The 15,316-nt window shown below is 43.7% G+C and overlaps 1 protein-coding gene across 1 annotated transcript in view; it reads right to left on the bottom strand.

Moving 5' to 3' along the window:
* Positions 1–5,581: 5,581 nt before the first annotated feature.
* The window catches only part of ankfn1a (ankyrin repeat and fibronectin type III domain containing 1a), a 60,662-nt gene continuing 50,927 nt past the window's right edge, over positions 5,582–15,316 (bottom strand). Inside the window, exons 17-26 of the mRNA XM_028432085.1 lie at positions 15,199–15,315; positions 14,849–15,064; positions 14,559–14,725; positions 12,612–12,783; positions 12,189–12,357; positions 11,348–11,514; positions 8,080–8,302; positions 7,809–8,001; positions 6,860–7,723; positions 5,582–6,761 (exon numbers count right to left, since the gene is read on the bottom strand). Coding sequence (XP_028287886.1) covers positions 6,892–7,723; positions 7,809–8,001; positions 8,080–8,302; positions 11,348–11,514; positions 12,189–12,357; positions 12,612–12,783; positions 14,559–14,725; positions 14,849–15,064; positions 15,199–15,315 — 2,256 coding nt within the window. The 3' untranslated portion in view covers positions 5,582–6,761; positions 6,860–6,891. The remainder of the gene's footprint in view (positions 6,762–6,859; positions 7,724–7,808; positions 8,002–8,079; positions 8,303–11,347; positions 11,515–12,188; positions 12,358–12,611; positions 12,784–14,558; positions 14,726–14,848; positions 15,065–15,198; position 15,316) is intronic.

The following is a 15,316-nucleotide window of genomic DNA, read 5'->3' as shown; positions in this document are numbered from 1 at the left end:
GATGAGAGAAGAAGTTTATACATACTGGTCATGGAGATTGCGCTCTCTTCCTCTGTCTGTGTGGGTTTCTCTGGCCTCCTGTTATATCCTTAGTACAGCCAGCTTCTCATGCCTGCAGCAGACACATAGGTGGGTTAGGTTATTCTCCAGTTTGTGCCATCAAACAGCTATGGAGGAAAGCTGAAATATGTCCTCACACCGCTGACAGGTTCAGACTACTTTTCTCTCTTAAAGTAAAAATTCAGTTAAAAAAAATCTAATAGAACCCAGCTGGAAGGTTGAAGCAAGGCAACTGTACTTGTAGAACTTTCTGTCAAGCACTCCAAGCACTGATGAAGCTGCTTGGAGGAGCAGCGAAACAAGTCCAGTTGCTTCAGCCTTCTAATTGAAACTGACCCTGATGACTGAGAATCTTCATCAACAAATAGAAACCAGCAGAAATTATGCTTCCCCATAAATACTGTGCACACCTGGATGTGTACTTATAACAATAAAGTTCAGTGTGAAATGACACATTTTGACAAACAAAAGCAATCTGTTTGTAGCACCCTCTGGTATTATAGACACACAAAAATAAAATAAAATAAAATAAATAAAAACTAAGGTTGAAGCTTCCATGATGTCACCTGCTGGTTTACTTGAGTGTTGTTTGAGTCCCTGTGAGAAGCTCTGGGATGTGTCACATTCCTCAAAAACCCCATACCTGTCATTTATGCCGATAATTATCCATGACATTTTATAAATAAATCAGGCAAGTTATAATTATTCAAAAAAAGTTAAAATTATTCATTCCCCATACAATTGACACTAAATTTGAACTTGAAATTTGAAACCAGGCTGTAAACATTTTCTGCTGTAAAATTAGCCACAATGGGAGTCTGTGTGGATTGACTAGAACCTGTGGCCCCTAGCGGCTGCGGAGTGAACTGCGACACTGCACTGGCTTCATGTTCAAACCCCGGATTGTGCCACTTGTGTTCACATGATAGAAAAAGTAGCACAAGGCAACACGTCAAGTACAAATTGCTAGCGCATGAAGCCACAGGAGTATAACCATATAACACGCAAATCATATTTCCGGGATATCACAGTGACGTTTTTAGCTCATTTACTAATGACACTAAACGTACCTCGTAGGCTGCTCAACACAGAGGGGCTAATCCCGGTTTCCTTGTGTTTTCCTTCTTACTTAGATATTTACATCCTCAACATTTAGCTTAGTTCAGGTTAGTTTTAACTTTTGGGTTTCTTGGCGTTATGCTGACAAGGTCGATAAATGGGATGTAGGAAACACCGCATGGGCACTAATTAGTTCCGCTTGCGTAACAGTCAATCACAACAAAACAGGAGGATGAAACACTTAGCCTGTCCTCACCAGGAAAACATAGCAGGTCGATATTTATCTTCTATGTGTTCATGGAGACACGGGATTGTTGTAATCAGCAGCTGAAAATGGCCAACATTCAACACCAAAATGTGTAAAATGTAGTTAATATTATGAATTTGAGTATTTTGGCTAATGTCACCTGCATATCACAGGTTACTTGATAGGCCCTATAAGATGGGATTGAGGGTATATTATGATGTACATAACTATTGCTACTTGGCTACAGGGCCCAAATAACATATCAGGATGGATAAAATAGAAAAAAGATTTGAGTTTGGATGAGTGCACATGCTTAGGCTTCTTGGGCCACTGGGCTTTTTCAGCAATCCATTACTGGAATGAAGAATTATAACTATTAGTTAGGTGTTAAAAACAGGGTTAGCAGTTAAAGGTTTATCCAAAGGCAAAGATTGGCAAGCTTTTTTTTTTTTATTGATTTCTTGGCTGCACTACTGTCACCTAAACACAGGAGGGCCCTGGATATGTAAACATGTTGTATTGATCACCTGAAAATGGTCACTGGTTGCCATCTTGGTTTTTTAGCAGAGGGGAGCACACACACACATAGCAGTTCTTTCTTTCTTTTTTTATTGAACACTAAATCTTGATTTATTGGGGATACGGATAAAATAACAGTGTGAGGTGAGCGGGAAAAACATCTGTACTCACAGCAGGGCTCATCTTTCTTCCAGAAAGAAGCATGATAATTCTGAAGGGAGGAAAGCAGCGAAACCTGAGCCCCCTTTTCGTGTCTGTGTTTTGTGTGCTTGACCTGTCTCTGCCACCTTGAAGCCTTCTCACCCAAATGGACCGTCCAAATTGCTCCGGCTGTCTCACCATCAAAGCTTGCTGTTTGTGGGGGAAATTACATAAACAACAAACAAAAGCTCCTTTCTCTCACTTTTATCTGGCCGGGTCACGGATGAAGCAGCCGGGGCCCTGTTTTTGTCCCTCATCCTGGGAGGCCCCTCTGATTCACTATTAAGATTAAGCTAACGTTATATTCAAACATCAGAGGGAACATTTAAGGAAGGCGCTCTGAGATGCAGAAGTCCCATCACTGATCCACTGCGCTGGGCCGTATCGCGGGCTGCTCTGGAAAATCAAAGGAAAAAGTGATTCAAAACATGTGGATCTGTCTGTGTGTAGTGGAAAGACGAAGGAAAACACTGCAGCAAACTGGAAACTATGGAAAATGGTAATGGCACTACAAGGCCTTTGATGATAAGTGAATGTGATCATCAGACTTTTAACGTGACGTAATGTTTTTACCCTGCGAGGGCTGCTCACAGTTCGGCCACTCTGTCTTATTCAGCAACAACATTGTTTTAGGATACAGTTAAAACTTAATTTATTACTATCAAAGCATTTCTTGAGCAACAATATTTACTGATATAGCTAATTAAAATAATAGTTAGAAAGTCGGCATAATTTTCATTTTCTTTTGCTAATTTTCTCAAAATTTTGCCCAAATTGTTCCTTTATTTGGAAGAAATGAGGCTGCAAACTATGTGTGTGAGCCTAAAAATTCAAAAACATATAATATAAACCCCAGCTCTCATAGAACCTGAACCGCAGAACTGGATCTGCACCTCCAGGCCAGCGGGCGACTCATTTGTGTGAAGAGCTTCAGCAGAGGTGATCCTGTGGTTTGGACCATCGCTCTCTAAAGCTCCGAACGCTCCAGCGGGAAAAAGAAAAAAAAAGTGTCTATTTCAGTTGATAAAATACATCTATTTATGTGAATTCAGAAGATGCAAAACTTCAAAATGCAGAAAACACAGAGCAGTCCATTAAAAAAAACAACATAATTATCCTTTTGCTGCAAATAAATAGGCAGTAAAGTGGAATCAAAGGATAAATTGATAGTGATGCAAAAATATACAGATAAAAGGTTGCTGAGTTTTTTAGTATCCGCACACACACACAACTGAATACTGCAGGTGGATGTCTGATACCAACATCACACACAAACAGGAAGTGAAATAAATAATAATAAAAAAAACAGAGGTGATCCTGTGGTTTGGACCATCGCTCTCTAAAGCTCCGAACGCTCCAGCGGGAAAAAGAAAAAAAAAGTGCCTGCCAGCAGTGGTGTGAGATTCCAGCTGGTTCACACCCTCCCACATGGCAGCTTCTTGGTCTGCAGCTCAGGAGTCCGGCTGCAGCAGATTCCACAGACACCTACAAGCCAAGACCAGAAACACTTTTAGTCCACAAGTCATAAGAGCTGCACTTACAACTGAGTATCTTCATACATACTCTTGTATTTATGTTTTTATTTAATCTAAAACTTCCATCCTCTGAAGTGTTTAGTCTGTCGGGGTTGTGGACCTGACTCCAGTAACTTCCTCTTTCAGCCCCTTCCGGGGGAGTCCCAGTCATGCTCCCAGGCCAGTTCACTCGAGCAAGCCATGGATCAGCCTTTTCCTTGCTGGCTGTGAGGGTGACCTCCCCATCTGGATCCTTTTATATTTGTGGTTCTTTGGATCCTGTCTGGAACTGGTCAATTGAGCCCTTTGTCCCAAGGACCATTTTCTTTGATGAGGGCTTTGTCATGGAGGAAGAGCCATGTTGTCTGGAGTTGTCTCCCATGGTTGTTTGGGTCTGGGGGTGAAGATCCAGACAAACACAGTCCAGAAGACTTTTACGGGAACAGGGATGAAGAAATTGAGTACCAAGCCCAGAAAATGGGAAACCAGGATCAACATTTGGAACCAGTTGTGATGGTGGAGCTCACCAACAAGCTCCTTTGGGTCTGCAAGGTCCAGATTCTAGCAATGAAAACTAGCTCTGTGCATTCGTATTGAACCAAAGGAGACGTTTGTAAAAATGAACTTATCACTGACACGCTTTGTACCAGTGACAGCACACATACAGGCTGAATCCACAGTCCCACGTCTTGATTTGAAAAAACAAATGAAAAGCACACACATTACCTTCAGCTTAGCATTCGTCACACCGGCGTCATGTTACTGCTGATTGGCTCAGCTTGAGTCACATACCCGGCATGCCTCAGATACGGCGGCGTTGACAACCTTGTCCACGCACACCAGACCCCTCTGATAGTGAGACAAACTCACAGGTTTAAGTGCACGACATCCACATGAGACAAAGTTTATTTCAGTTGATAAAATACATCTATTCATGTGAATTCAGAAGATGCAAAACTTCAAAATGCAGAAAACACAGAGCAGTCCATTAAAAAAAAACAACATAATTATCCTTTTGCTGCAAATAAATAGGCAGTAAAGTGGAATCAAAGGATAAATTGATAGTGATGCAAAAATATACAGATAAAAGGTTGCTGAGTTTTTTAGTATCCGCACACACACAACTGAATACTGCAGGTGGATGTCTGATACCAACATCACACACAAACAGGAAGTGAAATAAATAATAATAAAAAAAACAGAAAATGTGTCACATTCCATGCTGAAATCTCATAGCTGTCCTTGTGAAGGTATACAACTTCTCACAATAAAAGCCTCAATGACACAAGCAGTACTGCACTGCTCCTGAGGACGGTGAACATGAAGCCTCCAAATGTCAAAATACAGACAGAATCTGAATGGCTAAAGCTTTATTTAAAATACAAAAAAATATATATTTATAGTGAATAAATTCAGTTAATAAATGATGATTCCAACTAAAGGTTATTTTAGTTTGAAAGTTCTGTTCCTGTCCATCCTGGTTACTGTCAAGTGTTTGCGTTGCCAGCTGCAGTCTGAGTTTGAGGTTCACAAAGCAACTCGGGCAGCTAAACAAACAGTGCAGTTCAAATTAAAAGACTCGCACTTTTAAGAGTAGAAATCTCCAGGTGTGTGTGAGGGGACTAGGAAACTGTGACCTTCCACACATTAATATGAAACTGAAATGGAAACGTTAATGGTTAAATTTAATTTTAAGTGGAACTCGTTCATGAATAAAATATTTCAGCCAATAATCAAGGCTTTTACTTTAGCAGAAAAAAAAGGATTTGGTATTCAAACCTCAATGATTTTGATTAAAAATGTGAATTGCTACAAAAACAAAACACCCATTGTATAAAAAACATTAATAAATAACTTAATAAAAACAACTTAAAGTTTAGTGTTTTTTTTAAAAAACTGTTGACATTTGGAGTAAAAAAACAAACAAACAAAAGAAACCATGTCTGCAAAGAAACAAACATTTTGTTTTGGATGCTTTTTTTTAAATTAACAACTAAAAACAAACATTTTGAAGGTAGGATGAGGATGACAGGGTGCTGCATGTTCTCTTTCAATTGCTAATTGTTAGCTTTGCACCTGTTTTGCAGACATGATTTTAGTATTAATCATTTCATCAAACCAACTAAGAAAACTAACTGATATATTCACCAGATAGATTCGGAGTGCACATTACACATTCAAAAAGACCTGCGGTTTAATACTTCATGTGTCTTCTGATGGACGTTAAACTGACCTGTTTACAGTTATAATGATAGAAGCTGCCACAGTTAATGCCCAATTGCATCAAATAATCAATTAGCTTTTATTCCATAGTTGCTATGTGCAAACATTAAAAATCCTGTGCATACATGTTAAAAGTCTGTGCATGTTCTCCTTTGTAACACTGAACTGTTGCAGTTTTTGGTGCATATTGTGGGTAAAAAAAACAGATGACACACACCAGCAGCCTTCAAGAACACGACAGTAACTGTGGATGAAGCTGAACACAACACAAACACCGGTCCGAGGGGGTCACCCACCCCCCAACAAGGACCACTGACATCATCATGCTGAACGCAGAGGAGGCACAAACTGGAAACAAAGCTTCAGTCCCACAAAAAGAAGAAAAAAAACAACAACAAATTCATGCCAACATTTTACAGCTCTGAATATTCAGCAGTCTTTCAGTCTTTCACCAGGGAATATAAAAATACTTTAAGGTTTCTAGTGGTCTGTGAGGCAGCTCACGTGTTTGAGACTTCAGGATATAAGATAGAGATTTCTTTAAAGTGACTACAAGATGATTGGACCACATTACAGAGCAGCTTGAAATAACAGTGATTGAAAGACAGGATTGATCATCACAGGAGACCACGAACAGCTGTACATTCAGAATCCATGCTCTGAGAACGGCCACCAAAATACTGGAGATACTCTAACTCAACGGGGCAACGGTTTGAATGTTTTTTTTTTTCCTTTTTTAAGGGAGACATACAGAGTCGTGTGCAAACTTCCAGGTTGGAGAAGCAGTGCTTGGTTTCTCGTTGCATTGATTATTTTCTTTGTAACAGTCGAAGCCATGGGTTCTGAGGCTTGGTGGAGTTGAACCAGCAACTTTAGTTTAGTTACAATCTGCGGAGGTGGGAGGGGCTGCTCGTTGTAGCGCGGCTGGCCAGTTGTCACTGTAATAGAGAGACAAAGAGAGAGAGAGAAAGGAAGTGAGCAGACATTCCGGTGTGAGTGAGAAACATCTACCACACATGCTTTAAAAGCAACCCACATGTCTGAGCTGCTGCCTCCTCAGTCAGTGCCCTACAGTGTGCTACTGAGTATCTCTGACACTTGAGCATTGGTTTGGTCATCTGAGTCCACGTCCTGGGTGGCAGCAGCTCCCTCAGGATCCTCGCCCTCCCCTCCAGACTCCGCCTCCGCCACCACCACTGACACACCCGCTGCCTTAACATTCTCCGCCATCTCTTCCCCCTGCTCCTCCTCCCAGCCCCTCCTCTCATGGCCTGGTGACAACTCCTTGCAGGGCTCCACAAAGATTCTACGGACGTGGGGCCGTGTCTCTCGGTGTCGGCCCTTCCGGCTCTCCAGGACGCAAGTAGCATGGGTGACGTAGGTGGTGCCCTGTGGGGAGGGCAGGTCACCTGGTGGAGGCAGGTCGGGGTTGAGCTGCTTGGTGTAGATGCCCTCTGATAAAGATCCGGTGTGACTCTCCCCACTGTGACCCCTCAGCCAGCGTTGGGGCCCGCTGAAATACTGCCCCCTGTGGCTTCTGGACAGCAGTTTGCGTTTGGCCGGGGGGTTGGTGATGGATCTGAGGGGAGCGGTGCCCTCATGGTGGCTCCTAGAGAGAGACAGGCCTTCCAACGTCTTGGTGGTGTCGGTCAGAGTCGTGGAGAGGGGGAGGGACAGAGGAAGGTCTTTGGAGAATCTGGGGGAGAGGGGGAGGGAGGGAGAGGTGGGTAGGGTCCTGGAGAGAGAGGGGGAGCAGGGAAGAGTTGAGGGAGAGAGAGGGAAGTCTTTAGATAAAGAGAGGGAGTGGGGAAGAAGGGGTGAAGAGAGAGGAGCATCTTTAGTTTTGGGATCCTTCACCACCGGGGAGAGGGGGAGGTCTTTGGACGAGCAGACGCTGTACCTGATGGGGCACAAGACAGCAGTGAGGAGGAGACAAGCTAAATGCGAACCTCATCTACTATACACACAAGTGAAAAACTAGCCACCTGAGCTCATGGATCTGCAGCACGTCTGGGGCGCTGCCACCCAGTGAGTGCACGGCCTGCTGGGATAGATCCTGGGCTGGAGAGTAGAGCAAGTCCAACTCGCGGGGGCTCAGGGCGTCGCTGGAATCGTAATCGCTATCTGTAGGCAGGAAAACCTCAGAGGAGCCGTCTTCGTCTGAGCCGAGCAGTGTGTCTGGGAGACAAGAGCGTCTGGGTTATGTTTGCATATTTTTTGTGATGACAAACATTAAATGGCTGAGTGATGGCTCACCACTGATAGCTTTCCTCCTGCGGAGTTCAGGTGAAGGCGAAGGCGTGGGCAGGTAGTCCATGTTCGAGGAGGTGGAGTCGTTTTTTTGCTGACTGGAGTCACTCTCCGGGGCGTTGGCATCCACCAGGCAGATGATGGGCACACCGCCACGGGGCTGCTTGTAGCGGGCGTACTGAAGGGCATCTGTTATCCAACGGAGATCACGACGCATCTCATCCAGTTGCTATGGAGACAGAAAATTCAACAGAAAGTTAATTTCTATGCAGACGATGTTGTTGTATTTAACATCAGTCCTTCTCTGAAGTTTTAATCAACAAATCATGTCAGGACTTTGATATAATTGAGTGTTTGTATATATATATATATAAAAAATACACTGTGTAATTCCTGTTGTGTGTGCTTGACTGAGCAGAGCGCATAATAAAATACACAACCCTGAACCCTTGAGCAGTTCAAACTAAGGACCAGACACAGTGTCCTCACTCTCAAGGTCTACAAATGATGGCGGTCTTCACTCACACACACACACTCACACACAAACAGCGGGGAGACTGACAGCAGGGATGACTCGGCTGGAAAGAATGCCGAGGCTGGGACGGCAGAGCGAGAGTCTGTCCAGAGAAAAAACATGAAGGAGATTCCTGCTCAGCCCACAGAGGAGGCCACATGTCTGCTCTGTTTACCAACACACACACACACACTAAAACAGCTCGCGTTCTACTCAGCCGCCATCACCATTTAAACAATAAAAAAAAAACTTGCATTCTACTCAGCCGCCATCACCATTTAAACAATAAAAAAAAACAAGATACACACACTGATTGTACAGTAACAGGCAGAAAATGACTGTGTGACCGTTAGGCTGAATGAAAACTTTCCATCTGTAGCTGATCAGACTTACAGCAGCTTCACAGCGTCCTGATTTAAGACAAAGTGAGACAGATACGCTGAGGTTTCCAAGGACGCACCGCAGCTACAGCAGCTCTCTGCTCAGCGTCACTTCCCACAAGCCTCAGCATGTATGTGTGTGTGTGTATGTGTGGACACTGCATCAGTTCCCGACACAGTTCACGCTGTGATGCTGCAGTGGATTACCTCTGCTCTTGTTACAAACTAAGTCTACAAACAGAACATCTTCATGTCTGGTGAAGAGCAGCCAGTTGTGAATTAATTAATTAACAGTAATTTTAACCCTGAAGATCTAGCTTCTTCATCAAGAAAGTAACCCGAAGAAGAAATACAAGATGCCAGATGTTAATACTCCAGAAGGTTGTGCAACATTTAGCATCTTAGGAAACATTGTGCTCTGCTGTAGTTGAACATTAAACATTTTTATTGACTTTCTGTGTGTTTGAAGTTTTTGGAAGAATTTTTCTTTTGTTGTAGCAGAATAATTATTAATTTGATCATATTTCCCACTGCACCAACTTTTAAAAATGAGCCCCATGAGCTTAAAAAAACAGCTTGGATGTACACTTGATATAAAGTCCCTGAACACACCATGTTTAATTTGTTCTCAGGCTGATTCAGCCTCTCAGTGTCTCCCTTCTGCTGCATGAAACTGAAGGGTGACTGTTTGAAAGGTGTCGCACAAATACTGACTGATGAATAAAACAAATGACACGCTGCTGTGGTGCTGGATGTGATGTGAAGCAGAAAAAAAACAGTGTCTCGACATCTGCTGTCTGAGCGCACAAGATTTTCATTCGTTAACATGTGGTGAGTCTAAACAAACCAATTAGACAGCATAACGTCATCCTCACACACACACACAGGCATGATCAGCACTTTCCTCATCATACATGCTGAGGCTACAATGTCTTATGTCAGTTCTTATTTAGTAGGGACACTTTTGTGGGGACAAAAGAAAATGTTATATAATAGAGACACACATTTGCATTGAATGGACAGTATTAAGTTATGATGACTCTTTAGTTTTTCAGCTCCTGCGCAAGTGGAGAAATTTGTGTATCTCAGGGTCTGAGAGTGATGGAAAAATGCACCAATAGATTGATAGGCGGATTGGTGCCCCTTCTGCTGTAATGTGGTCACTGTACCAGTCTGACATGGTGAAGAAAGGCAAAGTTGTCAATTTACCAGTCAATCTATGTTCCTACTCTCACCTATGGTCATGAGCTCTAGGTAGTGACTGAAAGAATGAGATTGCGAAAACAAGTGGCCGAAATGAGTTTCCTTTGAAGGGTGGCTGGGCGCTACCTTAGAGATACTAGAAGAACTGTCCGGTGAGAGGGAAGTCTAGGTGTCCCTGCTTAGACTGCTGCCCCCGCGATTTGCGTTTTAATTTTGTGCTGCAGGTGGAGTTTTGCAATGGTTGGGTAATTTTTATGGTTTGAGGACAGTTTTTTATGGGGACAGTATATTCAAAAGTAAAGACATCTCCTCCACAGCTTCAAGCTAAAATTTCTGCACACACACAAACTTCCATGTGCTCTGATTGGTATTATTTTTTCCCCTGACATTCCCTCTCTTTCTGAGCTTTTTGTGGTTGGGGGGCCACTTTTTTCCAAGCTTTAAAATCACAGACAGAGAGCGAGACAGATGGTCTCACACACACACACATATACAGACACACTGAGGCAGCACTGCGATTGGAGAGCACCCTTGTGGTTTCGTGGTCAGCCTCCATTAACAGCGGTGGTGAGCTCTTCACACACATAGAAATCTCCAGGCGGCTCACGTTCATACTTTTACACTGTAGTCAGTGGTGGACTTTATAACAGCAGAAAAACAAGCTGCACTTCCATTTTATTGCATCAATAAACTACTCAAACTGTATTAAAACTGTATTCGTTTTCATTGCGTCTAAAAAGATATTGAAAATGAGATTTATTGAAATGCTCTCTTTGATGAGCTCTCTGTTGACTGATTCTGGTGTGATTAATGTCTATTTCTCACAGTAGAGAGACTTTTAAAAGCCTGAATCTGTACAGTAGCTGAAACCACACAACAAGACTGAACAGAACTGATTCCAGGCTTATGTGTTTTTCTCGCATGAACAGTTTTTACCACTGTACAAATTTCATTGGAGGAATTTTTCCCACATCTATTAGGAAATTATTCCCTGAATATTTCACAGCCTGGTTAGCGTGATATGTTTCCATAAAACAGCTACCAGACTTTTTTCCAAACCCTCAAGCAGCAAACGGTAACCGAAGTGCTGCTAAAGTTGCCCCGGGCAACAAAGACAAGCATCAGGATTGACATATGAGAAGTGGCAGCAGTAAAATGAGTGTAAAAAAAGTCTCACCTGGATGTAGTCAAGGATGAGCTGATGTCTCTGTTTTGCTGTGGCCACCTCGCTGTCAGTGATGGCCTCCCGCAGGGCCTGCTGGGTAATAAGGGAGTCCAGGTCCAGGACGGAGGACAGGCGGCAGTACAAGCTGATGAACTTTTCTTTGTAGGTGCAGAAGTGGACTGAGGACAGAAAGGACAGACAGGAACATGAAAAAGAGATGTAGACTTTGGCAAAAAAAAAATGGCTGAAATAAAGTCTGCATGCTGTCAGCCCGAAGCAGGAAACAACATCTGGATGATCCTCAGCAAAAATGTAGAAATTTAGTAAAGTGTGATTAAAGTCAAAGATTCTCATGGATGTGTTTTCATTCAGAGTGAGCAGCAGCAGCTGATGAGGAGGTCAGTGTGTACAAAGAGAGAGTATTGTGCAGTGTGTATGGGTGTTATTGACACATTCTTGTGTGTGTGTTTATGTGTGTGTTCGGAGGGTCAGCGGAGAGGCCGTCACGCTGGAGCCTGCAAACTGATTTAGTGCTTCTCCCAGCAGACGTAGGTGTGTGTCTGTGCTTCAGTAACACAGCTCGGTCTGTCCCTGCCCGTCCGCCCTCAGCCAGTCTGTGTCCACGGGAGAACTGTGGTGCTTTTCCAAACAGTGTGTGTAAATCTGTGTGTGATGGAAAGACTTTTGGAAATGATGCTGTAGCTCTTCATTAAGACAGCAGACTTTCCTTAAGATTGATTATCTTAAGTCAAGATTGTAAATTAAGATGGTTGATGGCAGTTTATTTATTTATACCTCTATTTTGTTGACCTGAAATTGCTGTTGAGATGTGGTTATGTGTGGTTGTTTTTACCGAGTTCAAACATCTGCAGAGGGAGGTGAAGGAATCCCGACAGTGGGGTGTAAGGGTTGGACTGTCCGGGGGCGGAGCAAACATTGTCGGCCGCCGGCAGAAGCAGCAGGAAGGAGACGCCGTGACCAAGTTCCACCACCTCCTGACTGTAGAGACGGAAGTGACGGGCCTGTGCGAACACACACACACACACGTACACATAAGACACTGACTGTTAGAATAAACAACATTTATTGGTTTATTTATACCTTGTGATCATTTACAGAACACAAGTCAAAGAGTGATAAAAACCAGCACTGACTTTTGCAGAATCACACTGACGCACATAAACAAAGCTGTCACCATGGTAACACTATCTACAACAAGGAAAACAACAAAAATCTACAATGTGACTAAAAACTAAATGAACTCTGGCATGTATACCTGGTGCAGAGGTAGGTTGATGTGCTTTAGCAGGGACTTGATCGCCGTCTGCAGCTCGTAGTACAGTAAAGGGGCGTGGCTCTCTGCCCGGGGCTCCGCCTCTTCGCCCTCCTCTCCGCTCGGGTCATTTTCTCCTGCAGCAGCCAGGGTCTGGATCCAGTCCCACTCCTCCCTGATTCAACACAACACACACAGTTCACCAACATACACTTGTGTTAAAGTGCACTGTGGGTAGCGTAGGCATGTGTAGTTTAAAAACAAGCTGAACAAGATGTACGAGGAGGGCTGTCCTGTCAGCAGAGAATATAATAGAATCAAGAATAGAGAATAGAATAGCTCTCCGAGAGATACTTCTATTCACACACACATAAAAATTGTTTGGTAAAAATAAAATATATAAAACCTTAATAAAAGTGCATGAAGATATTAAAGTGCACTGCATTCAGTCCAAACACAATTAAGATGGTGGAGGTGGAGGCAGTGTTTTTCTCAGTGTTCCTCTCCTGAGGAAGTGCAGGCTTTGCTGGGCCATCTGTACTGCAGCAGTGGTTTTTAGACTCCATGTTATGCTACTGCTGATGTAGGTCCCCAGGAACTTGCCACTCAAAGTGGTCGTGTTGGTCAGCTTCAGAGATTTTACCAAGGGTGCAACCATGGCATCACACATGCCGATTCAGATGCCATTGTTGGTTTACAAGTTGCCGGCTCCTTCCTGATGGGATCACATGAGTAGTAAAATAGTATGAGCTGTGATTGGTTCAGGACTGGTAAGTCATGGGAACAGCAGCCATCTTACCAAACAGAAAAGTCCTGCGGTCTGAGTTCACACCTCCACCTGCTGCTGCCGATTCCACTCAACCTCAAACATACTGTTTCTCTGTATAACTCCCCCCCTGTGCGTTAAACGGCCCACTATGTCGCCACCTCAGCCGAGTAATCACCTCCATCACCTCAGACCAAAACAAACAAACACATCAACAACCGACTCATTTACGCAACAACAGCCTGCAGACTCATTAAAGTGTAGTCAGGAAGCTGACGACAGCAAAAAGACAATCTTTCATTCTTCAGTCTGTCATTTGTTCTCTCCCGTTTCTCTCCAAACAGATATTTCTTCAGTCTTTTTATCTTTTTTTCACTTCACACTTTGCAATCTGTCCAAGGTGGGAACGCGGCGCTGTCATGCGTCCAGACATTCTTGTGATTGAGGCCAAACAGCAGAAATAGTTGTCCCTGCCATGAGCTCACAGCCAATCAGATTGGACCAAACACAAAAGACACACATGTCCAAAGACAAAAAACAGAAATGGTGACACACACACACACATACAAACTTTGAGTGATGGTGTAATGTAACACCAGTGTGCTGTGTTCACATCTGATAGGTGTGAACAGCTCTCATTCCACACATAATTTTGGAAGTAGCATAATGTAAATGACAGTGTGCTGGCTTACCATGTCACCAGCTAACAAGATCCATTATGCAAGGTTTGGCGATTATGTCCCACATTGTGTGGCCAATAACAAAGGAAATGTGTAGTGAGTGTGTAGTGAGTTCCCTCACAAGTCACAGGAGTAACTACTAAAATATGAATCTAAATGAGCAACATATGCTCTGCAGTGGACGTAAAGTTAAGTTTGTGGTAAAAAAAAGCGGCGCCGGTCATCATGCCGCCAAGGACCGTAAAGTGTTTGTTAAAGAATTGTGGCCGACAAGGCTGAATTTGCTGAGTCCCTCCTCCTCTACAGTCTGATTGTCACGATTCGCCATTCAGCGAGTTCAGCCTTGAGCTTTGTGTGTCAGTTTTATGTGTCTTATTGAGTGTGTGGTGTTACTGTGCCGTGATGATGTTTTCTCTAAATTTCTTGGGAAAAGAAGTTAATATGTTCTGGCAGGTAGATTTTTTTTCACAGACAGACGTTGAAGGTGTGTGTGTGTGTGTGTACCTGGAGACGTTGGCATTGTCTCGTATGCGGGTGTGACAGAGCATGTTGGGGGTACGCTGGGACACAAGGACTTTTATCTGGTCTACTGAGCTGCTGAGCTTCAGGTAGCCCAGGTAAAGGCCCGGGGCCAGCCTGTGAGTGCTGCGCCGCTGATACACCAGGATGTCCTGCAGGGAACAGGTCAGAACAAAAAAAGAAAAAATAACTTTCCACTTTTCTACTTCTTCTGATTTAGGTGTTAAGAATGGAACCTTCCTGTGGATGGAACCTAACCTCATGTCCTTCCTCACCTGTAGGGTGATGATGAGGATGTCGAGGGCGTACGGCTCCTCAGGTGTGGACAGGGACTTTCTCTGGCTCTGCAGTTTGGTTACCTGCATCCACTTCCCATTGAAAAGGGAGTGCTGGCTCTCTGTGTCGCGGATTGTCACCAGCAGAACGTTGCCGTGGCGATCCTTGACGGGCTCATAATGGACCCGACCAAGGTTGTGAGTCCCCAGGAGGTTCTGGAGATAAAACAGAGCTGATTACATGTAGGAATGGGCTTTAATCATTAAACTGACACACAACTGAAGTCTTTTTCATCTGGTTACAACGTACTTCAGTCAACATTCATGACTGATTTATTTATTTGTCTGACCTGCAGCTGTCCAGCGGCAGTGAGCATCTTGTGCCTGGCCTGCAGCGTGGAGGATGAAGACATTGACACGGACATGCTCTGTCTCAGCCATCGGACATCCTCCCACATGCAGGACAGC

Source organism: Parambassis ranga, chromosome 19 (assembly GCF_900634625.1).
Source record: "Parambassis ranga chromosome 19, fParRan2.1, whole genome shotgun sequence".
Classification (NCBI taxonomy): domain Eukaryota; kingdom Metazoa; phylum Chordata; class Actinopteri; family Ambassidae; genus Parambassis; species Parambassis ranga.
This window is presented reverse-complemented; position numbering and strand designations above follow the sequence as displayed.